This window comes from Callorhinus ursinus, unplaced genomic scaffold (genome assembly GCF_003265705.2).
Source record: "Callorhinus ursinus isolate GAN/ISIS: 27379988/994484 unplaced genomic scaffold, GSC_fseal_2.0 scaffold12, whole genome shotgun sequence".
NCBI classification, from domain to species: Eukaryota; Metazoa; Chordata; class Mammalia; order Carnivora; family Otariidae; genus Callorhinus; species Callorhinus ursinus.
The window spans coordinates 22648877-22660881 of record NW_027397074.1 but is presented as its reverse complement, the minus strand read 5'-3'; the positions used below and the strand labels follow the sequence as shown (position 1 = coordinate 22660881).

Sequence of the window (12005 nt, the reverse complement as noted above, 5' to 3'; positions counted from 1 at the left end):
GGTAAGATAAGTTGTTTGAAAAAAGAAAGAAGATTTAAGAAAAAGAAAAAAAAAGGAAAAAGGGAGAGAATGTGATCAGGCAGGAGACTAGAACAAAGCCATACACTAGTGATTTAGGGTATATTTTGATCTGTTAGAAGAAACTGTACCCCAAAATTTTAAAGAGAGAACAACTTATATATATGCCAAAAATAAGGGTAACTACTATGAAGGGATAAAATATGACTCTAAAAATGAAAAATAAAAAATGTTTTTTTTTTTTTAAAAGGGATTGATAAGATGTTGGTTGAAAAAGGGAAAAAGAAAAATAAAAAAAAACAGTCAACAAAAATTAACTTTGATGAAATAATGGATTATGGTAAAAAAAAAAAAAGCCATGAATTCTATGTGCAGTATTCCCCTAGCGCTGGAGTTCTCCCATTCTCCTTGATCGATCAACTTGGTCTTGGCTTGCTGGCTGTTTGTGCTGATCTTCTGGGGGAGGGGCCTGTTGCTGTGGTTTCCAAATGTCTTTGCCGGAGGCGGAATTGCCCCGCCCTTGTTGGTCCGGGCTAAGGAAGCTGCTCCGGTTAGTTCTCAGGAGCTTTTGTTCCCTGCAAGCTCTTGGTACAGCTTTGGAGGACCAGGGCAGAAATGGTGGCCTCCCAATCTCCACCCAGAGGAGCTGAGAACTCGGTGCCCCGCTCCTCAGTGTGTCCCCAGAGAAAAGCAGTCACTCCCGTGTCCCCGGTCTCCGGCCGCTCTCCGTGCTCACCCGGCCTGTGACCGAGCGTTGCTATCTCTGGCACCCGACCCCGCACGGAGTCTCCAAACCCAGCAGATCCCTGCAGTGCGTTCCCGCACTGCTCCTCCCCGGGAAGGAAGGGGAGTCTCCCCGGATCTGCTGCTTGTTGGGTCCCTGCTGGGGGAGCCGTGCCCCGACTGGGCCGCAGATCACAGTTTATGGCAACCCCGAGCTGAGAGCCCGCGACTCTGCTCCGTCTCTGCAGCCGGCTTCCCCGCTCCGATACCTGGGAGCTCTGCCGCACTCAGGCACCCCCGGTCTCTCTGTGACCCCAAGGGTCCTGAGACCACACTGTCCCGGGAGGATTCCACCCCCCGCTTAGCCACTGCAGCGACGTCCCTCAGTGGAGCCAACTTCTAAAAGGTCCGATTTTGTGCTCCGCGGCTCTAGCACTTGCCAGAAGCGGCCGGTGGAGGCCCCCCTCCCCCGCCGTCTATCCTCCCGAATATCGCCTCGGATTCACTTCTCCGCACGTCCTACCTTCCAGTAAGTGGTCGCTTCTCTGTTCAGAGAGTTGTTGCTACTCTCCTGTTCGATCTCCTGTTGAGTTCGTAGGTGTTCAGAATGGTTTGATCCCTATTCAGCTGAATTCCTGAGACCAGACGAAATCTAGGTCTCCTGCTCCTCCGCCATCTTGCTCCGCCCCTCTCCCTAGAGTCTTTAGCTTAATTCAGTCAGTATCATTTATATTTCCTATGAAGTTTCCTGTGAAATTACTCAAGGCTCAATTAGATTCAGGTTAAGCAATTTTGACAAGAATATTTAACAAATAATGTTAATATTGTTACTTGTTAATAATTAGCAAGTAATCGCATTGCATCAGAATGTGTGGGCAGGTTGTTCCACTGTTTGTGAGGCTGAATATGAATAACTGATGCAGGTGGTGACCACCAGGTCCACGAGGTTATTTTTTCCCTCCATTTGTAAGTCCATGTGAATATTCTGTTCCCTAAAAAGTTTCCTCTGTTCAGTTGCAGCATCCATTAATGATTCCTTCCTGGATGATTATTATATCAGAGTTGCCTAGTGGTGATTTTTCTATCATTTCTAGCACTGATATTGGTAGTCAGCACTCTATTAAAAATATTCTCTGCTCTGGTCTCCCATATGCACTCTTCTGCATTGTCTCTCTTTGTTTTTGGAAATCATTTGCTATCAGATCACGGAGATACTCTTCATTCCTTGTCACAGATGTCTGTCTTAACTTCTATCTCTAAAGTCAGGATAATACTCGTTCTGTAGGAATTTAGTTAAATGATCTAATAATATTTTTTTTGCCTTGTTAAAAAACAAAATCCAACTGAGTAAATTTTAAAGATCTTACTGGCTTTATTCAATGAATCGTGAAGTGGGCAGCATCCCATCTGGCAAACAGAAAGGAGATCTGATGAGCTATACAAACTGAAAGACTTTTATAGGAAGAACGCAGTGGAACAAGGAAGTTATCCTAGCAAATAGATGACTTTTCAGGCAAGGTCACCTTTCTTTGGGGGATGGCAGTTATCTAGCAGGCAGAAGACCTCATGAGTGCTGACTGGTTAATTCCAGACGGATTTTGGGTTAAGATTACATTCCTGGGAGAGGCAGTTAGGTTAGGTATGAAGTCTCGGTTTGGTCATGTGAGCTTACCACAAATGACTCAATTTGGGGTCTGTTTCTTTTTTAACAGCCTCTGCTGGTTCCTGCACTTTGTTCGAAATAGAAGTGTAATGGTCTGTCAGGTCCAGAACTGGGTGCTCTTAACTCTTTCCTCTCTCTCTCATTCATTCCAGTGGTTGACATACCACCTGAGTGCTGATTGCTCCAAAATTAACATTGCCCGCTTGAACTTTGCAGTCATCTTGATTTTGTCTTTGCCAAGGGATTTCCCCATGGGCTCCTCTCTTCCAGGATTTGCTCGCTGTAAGCCATTTCCTACTCGGTAGCGAAGTACTCAGATCAGGTCATGTCCCACTTACAACCTTTGTGCTCATACAGTCTCTTTGAGAAGGCCTGCAAAGTGTTATGTGATCTGGGCTCTGCTTCCCTTTCCAACTTCATCTGGCACCACTCTTCTCCCTGGTACTGCCAAAGCCACACGGATGTTGCATGTGTCCTGGCATACACTGAGCAAACTCTTTCCTTCACCGGGACTGCTCCTCCTCCTCCTGCTCAGTTTTGTTTTGTTTTGTTAAGTAGGCTCCACACCCAGCGTGGAGCGCAATGTGGGGCCTGAACCCACAACCCTGAGATCGAGACCTGAGCTGAGATCAAGAGTCAGATGCTTAACCCACTGAGCCACCCAGGCGCCCCTCCTCCTGCTCAGTTTTAATGTCACCTCTTGAGAGTAGCCTTTCCAATTCTTAGAGATAGCAAAGGGCTGAGCCTGGAGCATGTCTCTGACAGGCAAACTAACCAGTCCAGAGCCATACCCCTCTGTCTAGTCTGTACACTCCAGGAGACCATATTCCTCTGCTGTAATCCTCCCAGGGCCAGGTGCCGGGCAACTAGAGACCACCCCTATAGCCCAGAGCCCACCGAAATTATTCATAGTGGCCAAACCTCAACTGTTCATCCTGCCCTGATTTGCCTTTCCTGTGGAAACCCCAATATGGCAGGAACCTAAACTTTCCCCTCCTGTCCTCTGCCTCCTGAGCACCCTGGTGTCTTTCCCAGGGGGCTCTGCATGGTGTGCCCTGCCTCCTGACTCTAAGACCTGTAAATACAATACATTGTTTCTTCCGGAGCCTCTCTGTCTTCTCTTGTGGCTACAATTGACTGACCACTCCATAAAAGAATCTGAAACAATTTGTTTACTTTATCTTTTTTTCCCTTCCTCATCTCCTTCTTTTCTGTCTTCCTTCCCTTCCCTCCTAAAAATATATCTCCCTCTCACCCCACACGTAAGCTCCTTATAGGCAAGGGTATCTTGTTCACAATGGGTCTTCAGTGCCAAATAAGTAGTTGTAAGTGCTCACCCAGTATGACTCAGTGTGAATGACAAGAACTGTTCCTTCGCTCACCTCCATCTCCCACGGCCCCATCACACACCGATCCAGAGCACAGGGTCAAGTGAGTGGATGCGAACACATCTGGAATTTTGTCACAGCATAGTGTTAACATGTGGTCTGTTTGTCTTTGAAACAAATGTTCACACTGATATGTGAAGCAATCGCAGCAGCATCTCCACATCGTGTGTGTGAATTTATGCATATGAGTCACTGTTTTCATAGGCATTTCTTCTTACATGTCTCAAAGATCAAACTGTTAGTAAGGTACACGTTGATAAGTCTCTTCCTGTCCCATTTGCCCTATTTACAGGAAACCAGTTTGTTAGTTTCTTGTGTGTATCTTTTCAACTTTTTTAAAGATTTTATTTTTAAATAATCTCTACACCCAACATGGGCCTCGAACTCACAACCCCGAGATCAAGAGTCACACACTTCTCCAACTGAGCCAGCCAGGCACCCCTCTTTCCAGTATTTTTATATAAATGCAAGCTGATACAAATATATCTTCTTTTCCCCCTTTATGTCATAGAAGGTAGCAGACTACACAGAGTTCCACATGTTCCCTTTACCTAAGGATAATTTTTGGACATGTTTTCATATCATTACAAAGAGATCTTCACTATTCTATTTTATAGCTGCCTAGGATATCCTAGTTTATTTAACCAGTCCAGGTACTTGCTATTACAAACAGTGCCGCAATAAGTAATTGTGTGCAAACACAACTTCCTAGGAGTTCTTCATGTGTAAAGGATGGAATTATTTTTCCAGTTCCTAACTGTAAATCATCAGTTATGCAATTCTTGATAGGGTTCGGAAGCACAAGAAAATGTTTCTCATTAGAGCAGAAAGCAGGACACAATTTTCAAGCTCCAAAATCATGGAACCCAGCTATCCCATCACTTGGGGTATTGAGCTGCAGGGGACATTACTCAGATGTCTCTTCAGAGAGAGCTAATGTAACAATAAACAAACTTATTTTAACAATAAACAAACAACAAATTTATTGTACGGACTCAGTTCAGAGCCTGAAAGTGATGATTAGGATAAACGTGACTTTTTGTCGCTCCACTTGGAAGAAAAGACAAAGATTTTTCCTCTAACATCCTAATTGAAATCAGAGCTTTCAATGGACTCCCTGCTTTTCTATCTATTGCTCTTGCCCTCTGGTCCCTGGATCCATGAATGGGTAACTCCACTGGATTCTTCACACCTAGACACCTTCCATAATTTGTCCCTCTTCCTCACCATCCCTCTGTTCCCATTCAACCAGTTGCCAATACTATCAGCCCCCCTTCCCAAATATTTCTCAAGCCATACAGTTCTAAGGACATTAGGGACTCATTAATCCCCATTGCTTCTCCAATTAGTCCCCCAATGCCACCAACTATTCTGCCCACCTCCAGGAGAGGCGAGCTCCTACCCCTCCTTAATCCATTCTTACTGCAGAGTGATGTTTCTAAAACATCTACTGGGTCATGTCACTCCAGTGGTTTCCCACGAACCCCTAGGATATAATTCGACTTCCCTCACTTGGCCTACAAGGCCCTGCCAACCGCTCTGGATTCAATTCTCACCATCCTCCTCACAGTCTTTTATGCTCTAGCCTAGGGGTCCTCAAAGTGTGCTTCCTGGACCAGTAGCAACAACATCCCATGCAAACTTGTTAGAAAGGCAAACTCGCAAGACCTACCCCAAATCTAACAAATCACATACTCTGGGGCTAAAGTTTGACAGTCTGTGTTTTAGCAAGTCTTCCAAGTGATTCTTATCACCCGGTTTGGGAACACCTGCACTGTCCTTACTGGATTTACTTCATTCTGGTTCTAATTCCCAAGGACTCTGTAGATACCATGCCACCTTTCTATGGGCCTCACCAACCCTTCTTCTGCCTGATGAATTCCTACTTCTCCTGGTCATGCAGTCAATCCCACTTACTGCCATGTATATGATCCAGTGAACATGAGGCTTAAACCCAAATCTGTCACACACAAATGCCTATTAGCAAGGAGGCATGAAAATCATCCTAGGATCTGCTGTTCTGGAAACTGAATGAAGATCCAGCTCTGTCTGTATTTCAGCAAGCTCTGTATTTCAACAAACATGTGACGAAAAGGTACCATCTGAGACAAAGTTTTGAAAGGAGGATTCAGTTCACCTCAGATCGAAAAGCAGAATCTTCCTTGTCAATAGGGTGGATACAGCACACAATAGTGTTCTAGAGTCAGTGCTGTGGTCTGAACATTTGCATCTCCCCAAACTTCCTATGTTGAAAGCCTAACCCCAAAGGAGATGGTATTAGAAAGTGGGGCCTTTGAGAGGTGATTAGGTTATGAGGGTGCAGCCCTCATGAATGGACCTGGTGCCCTTACAGAAGAAGCCCCACAGAACTCCCTTGCCCCCTCAGCCATGTTAGGAAACAGCAAAAAGACCGCAGTCTGGGAAGTGAGCTCTTACCTGACAGGGAATCTGCCAGCAACTTGATCTTGGACTTCCCAGGCTCCAGAACTATGAGAAATAAATGTCTGTTGTTTATAAGCCACTTAGCTCATGCTTTTTGTATTATAGCTCCCCGAATGGACTAAGCCAAAAACCCACTCCACTGGTGGGAGAATCCTGTTCTCATTCTTACTCGACACTGAGCAGGAGCTGCTTATACAATATGTCTTGCCAACTGGCTTCTCCATGAATAATTATCTCTAATATCTCGATCTAATGAGTGAACTCTCCAGGTGCAGATTTAAATGGTGACACTTGATACAGTGGTCTCCAAAGTTGGGAATCTTTTAATGCTACTAACAGGGCTGGGGATTTGAATTACTAATTATTGTTTTCAAACGACAACTAATCACCTCTAAGGTTTAAACTATGTACACACATGCACACGCATGCGCACACATACACACACACCCCTACCTCCGCCTAAAGTGAAGAATTTTAAACCAGATTATAGATGACACATCACCTGCAATAAATTGCCCAAGAATCTGCCTCTCCCCTTATCCCTGTCTTCATGCTATGCTGGGAGGCAGCGAACGCACTGATGAGGAACATGTACTTGAGAGTCACTTGATCTGAGTCCAAATGGAGTCCCTGACACTTCTTGGTTATGTAAGCAAGTTATTACTCAACCTCTCTAGGCCTCACTTATTTGTAAAGTGAGGATGGGAAGACAGAATATGAGAAAATATGCAAAAATGCCTAGCACATAAGACAATTATTACTATTTCATCATGTACCCTGTGTCTTTCTACGTTCCCAATTTTTCTTTCTGCCAAGTCCACATTTTGCACCCATCCATCTAATCAATTTTATAGAGCATCTATTAAGTACACAGTTCTATGCCTGGCACTGGAAGACTCCATAATCAGTGGGATGGGGGTCTGAGCCGACGTACTCACATGGAGGTTCAGATTTAATTGATGGTCAATGCTTATTGACTCCTCACAATATACCAAAGTGTAGCGTTGAGCACTTTGCACTCATCATGACATTTGATTTTAAGCCACCTATGAGGCAGTTATTCTTTTACCAAAGAGGAATCTGAAGCATAAACGAGTTAGTCGGGCACCTAAGGCTAGCTGGATCCAAACCCAGGCAGCTTGAGCCCCAAACCCTGCATGCATGCCTGTACCACACCTATGGACCCTTCAGCTTTGGGTACATTCCTTTCTTCATCTCTCTCCTCCGGAAGCCTTCTGAAAACAGCATTCAATTCTTCTTCTGCTTGAACTCTTAAAATTAGTCATCTTAAAAATAATTATCAATACAACTATAGATGTTACAGTCCTCCTTTTTTTTTTTTAAGATTATTTATTTATTTATTTGAACACAAGTAGGGGGAGGGGAGAGGGAGAAGCAGGCTTCCAGCAGAGCAGGGAGCCCGATGCAGGGCTCGATCCCAGGTTCCCAGGATCATGACCTGAGCCTAAGGCAGGCAGATGCTTAATGACTGAGCCACACAGGCGCCCCTACAGTTCTCCTTTAGTACAGATTTCCTTCTTGCCCAGCCTTCACAGAAGCAGCATGGTGAAGGGCACAGGACCTGCCACTCACCAGCTGTGTGACCTAGGGCAAGTGACACAGCCACTCTGTGCCTCGTTCCTCTCACCTATAAAACGGGGATAATGTTAACTTCCTCAGAGGTGGTCCTGAGAATTAAGAGTTAACATAGGCAAAGTACTAAGCACAATGCAAGGCACATGGTAGGTGCTGTGTAAGTGGTAGGCATTGCTATTCATGCCATAATTATGTATTCATACTGTAATTATGGTCCCATAAGTCAGGGACCAATTTTTCTTGTCTTAATATCTCCAGGTCTGGTAAATCCTGTTCTTTCAACAGTATTTACTCAGTTGAACTCAAAAGAACCATTATTTCTTTCTCTTGGTAAATAAAAACAGATCATGCTAGAAGATGCTATGTTGCTGGGTGTTAACTCCTAAAGTCTTCCCCTTTTCCCTCAACCTAATCTTCACTATGAGAGGGGAAAATTCATTCTTTGCGTGGCAGGAACTGAAGATCCAGAAGAAAGAAGAATCAAGGAGTCTTTTGAAAGGCTAACTTCCCTAAGAAACCATTTTTCCTTCCCTCCACTTTGCTCATCCTCTTGTTACCTAGCTACTTCTTTTCCTTCACTTCCCCTGATGTTCCCATGGACATTTACAAACCCACCCAGCCAACAAACGGAACCGGGCACCCACCATATTCAGCATTCTGAGACAGGGCAGAAGGGCCAGGAAATAAGGCCCTGCGCCCCAAATCTTGGAGGAGGGTGAGTTAAAGCTCTCTGCTGCGTTTATCCTCCAGTATCGCTCCGCCCAGTATCTCAGGATCAAAGCTCTGTCTCGTCTTTCGTCTTGCCTTCCAGAAAGGCGACGTTTCGGCTCCGAACTCAGCTCCCCGCGGCCCCCTGACCCTTCGGTTTCCCCTTCTGTTCATTGGAGGAGCTGAGGTAAAATTTCGCAGCTTTTAGCAGCAAACTTCCTCTATCGTCCCACCGACGGAAGGGTGTGTTCTTGCCAAAGCTGCCGTACCCCGGGCGCTCTCTCCGTACGTGGAGCCTTGAACAGAAGGAGTCCGCGAGTAAAGGGTTCCTTGGACCTGGTGCGTGTAAATGGCCTTGAACCCAGGGGGCGGGCGGGGCGGGCGCCAGCCAGGGGGCGCGGCCGGGAGCCTGGCCGCCACGCCCTCGGGAGTCCTAGGCGCCGTCTCGTCGCCACAGAGCGCCCGGGCACCGGAAACCATGGGGAAGCTGATGGTTCTGACCCTGCTTGGGGCCGCCCTGGCCCTAATCGGGCAGAGGTTAGTGGCACTTAGGTGAGTTGGCATCTTGATGCGGGCATCCTTGGTTCTTTCTCTCCTCTTCCAAGTTTCAATGTCTGCCCCGTGCCACCTTCCTAGCAGGTAGGAAAGAGCATTTTTGCAACCTCACTCCTCAGTTCCACCCGGCAAGCTATCCCTTGAGAATCACTGATGTGGAAAAGTGAGCTGTTTGCCTTTCCTAAGGTGGTAGAAATGCCCCCCATTTATTTTCTGAAAGTCGTGTTCCCCACCCCACCCCCTTTTCCAGGTTGCCCTCGGCATTCTGCTCCTGAAAAAAAAAAAAAAAAAATTGAACTCCGTTGGAAGTGCAGGACCTGGAGGGACCAGGCTACCAGCTGGATTTTTACAGACCACTCAGACATTGCCCAAGGCCAGTGCAACATTGATGAGTACTGGGGTACAGAGCTCATCCTAGATTAAAAGAGCTAGCCAGACAGCAGGGAAATGAGCTGAAAGTTGCAGGTGGTGACCAGTGGCGTTTTTCAAGTATTAGGACCTTTTGAAGTGGCAGATCTAGCGTTGATAGGCAGAAATATCTCAGGAGAAGTCAATATACTGGGCTAGAAAGAAACATTAGGTGTGATATGCATTTCCGAATGGATCTAAAGCTTCTGCTTGCCCTCACTTGTCTTTAAGTTGCTTTTATTTATTTCTCCAAGCAGAAGCTGATCTCAGAAGTTCACATTAGAATCTGTTGGGAAGCCTGATGCCTTTTGTGAACACTTTGTAGTTCAGCTTGAGAATGTTTATTGTTACATTTGTTCCCAGCGCATCCAAGTGAGAGAATCATAAAAAATCATAATTGCAAGGTAAATCCAAGGTGTATTTTTACAGAAGTGACAGTAAGATAAGTCTAAGTGTAGACTCTTCCTGCATACAATCTAATAAAAATTTAAAATTATCCCTGGTATTTAGAAGAATGGTTCACTGTGAAAACAGAAACACTATATTGAAAAATAATTTGGCCAATTGTTTATATTGTGGTCAGTTTGATGACTTTTATACACTTTGCCAAAGAAGTCAGCATAAAATTTTTTTAAATAATGAAATTAAAGCAAAAGCTACAGGGTTTAGCTATTAGGAGACACTTGAATTTGGGGAAAGCATTTTGGTGGGGGGTCAAAAGACAAGACTATAGGGGACCAAAGGGAGCCAAAGTGCAGATTTATAATAAATAATACTTTAGCAAATTACATAATACTAGTCTGTACATTTCAAGTAATAATACTGTTCAGTTACTTATTCTATGGTATCATTTATCGGGCAGCAACGTGCTGTCCATGTATAATGGCATGTTAGGCTTTCAACAATAATTGGGTGAGATGAGCTGATATAGGTGCATGACATACATAATGTCCACATTATGTAAATAAGTATAAAGAAAAGGAGGTATGTACTTACTTGTTATATCATCCGTAAATGATGAGTGACAAAGTTAATGAACAAGAAGGTGATTCAAGACGATGTCTAGACATTGATTTTGGGTGTTGTGCATCGTCCTCCAGTGTTCTTTTCTTCTACAGACAAAGAACTAATGCATCTCGGAAAGTGGAGCCAGTAGAACCCCGGTACTGCCGCCTCATTGAGGGACTTGGTATGTCTGTGACAGTGCAATTTCTTGCTCACCATCCACCCAACTGAGGCTGCCAACTACATTAATTCCCTGCTACTCCTTAGAGCCTCTTGCCGGGGGTCTCTGCCCCATTTTTTGACGTTACCTCATCCCAGGTCTCCAGGGGCCCTCCTGAATGTCAAAATCTGTGGCTTTTCCCCCAGTCTTTTTTTCCTTACTGATGTCTCCCCATCTTCGGAAGGACGTCATCTCCCTTACCGAATGCCCCTCCTGGCCCTGCTGCGCCATTTCCCTCCACTGTCTGCCTTCTTCCAGTGCCTATCTTCTTTCCTCTCTTCTTCCTTCTCCTTCATGGTGTTCCTGGCTTCAAATATCATTTCCTTCTAAATTTATCTGCAAGTACCAAAAAAAATATGACCTAGCCTTTACCCTGAGGAGCCTCACAGCCTACTCAGATGTCTTAAATAAAATTACTCAAAACTCCATAGCTGACTCCCTAACGTCTCAAACTGCAGGCCTTCTTTTCCAGACTGAAACCACTTTCCATTTCTGTCCTTTTCTCCCTCATACCCTCACCCACAACCAGCTCTTCTTCTAGACTTCTCCTATGTGTGGCAACCCCATTCTCAAAGGGACTCAGTTCCATATTTAGGAGCCATATGTTTTCCCCTCGTCCCTCATTAGAACATGAGACGTGTTGGTATCAACCTCTTCTGTGGCCCTGCACAGGGCCGAGCTCACCCCATTACTGTTACTGCCGTATCTGCTTATCTGGACTCCAAGCCCCCCCTTTCCCCCCATACTGCTACTAGAAAAGCAGTTCCAGGCAGATTCTGTTCACTGTTCATAGAATGTGCTTTTTCACTTTTTCATGGTTGCTCATGAAATCCCCTGCACTGATTCCTTCCTCTTTGCTTCCTGAAATCAGCTGCAAAGTCCTCTCCTGCCTCTGAACTCCCCAGTGCTCTGAAACTCTGATTCACTTAGGACATCTACCACACACTTTATTTTATGGCTAGCAGTGTTCTCTCTCTCACTAGCAGATAGGAAACTCCCTAGGGTCAAGGACTGTGACTTATTTATCAGTATGTGTCGGGATGACAGCATAGTTTATTGTGATATGAGTTTGTATTTTCTTTTTCTTGGTACATATATTTCTTTATATATGATATATTTTGACTATATATACATATATATATATATAGAGAGAGAGAGAGGGACAGAATAAGTCTTTTTGATTTTGGTTTTCTATCTTTGTTTTTCTCTCTTGATTTCTAAAAAAAGAAAAGAAAGAAAAAAAAAGAAAAAGAAAGAGAGAGAAAGAAAGAAAGAAAGA

The 12005-nt window shown here is 44.7% G+C and overlaps 1 protein-coding gene across 1 annotated transcript in view; it reads left to right on the top strand.

Annotated features, from left to right (window-relative positions):
* The first annotated feature begins 8887 nt into the window (after window positions 1–8887).
* LOC112825302 (serum paraoxonase/lactonase 3) overlaps window positions 8888–12005 on the top strand; it is a 29219-nt gene continuing 26101 nt past the window's right edge. The window contains exons 1-2 of the mRNA XM_025873372.2: window positions 8888–9090; window positions 10620–10690. Coding sequence (XP_025729157.2) covers window positions 8888–9090; window positions 10620–10690 — 274 coding nt within the window. The remainder of the gene's footprint in view (window positions 9091–10619; window positions 10691–12005) is intronic.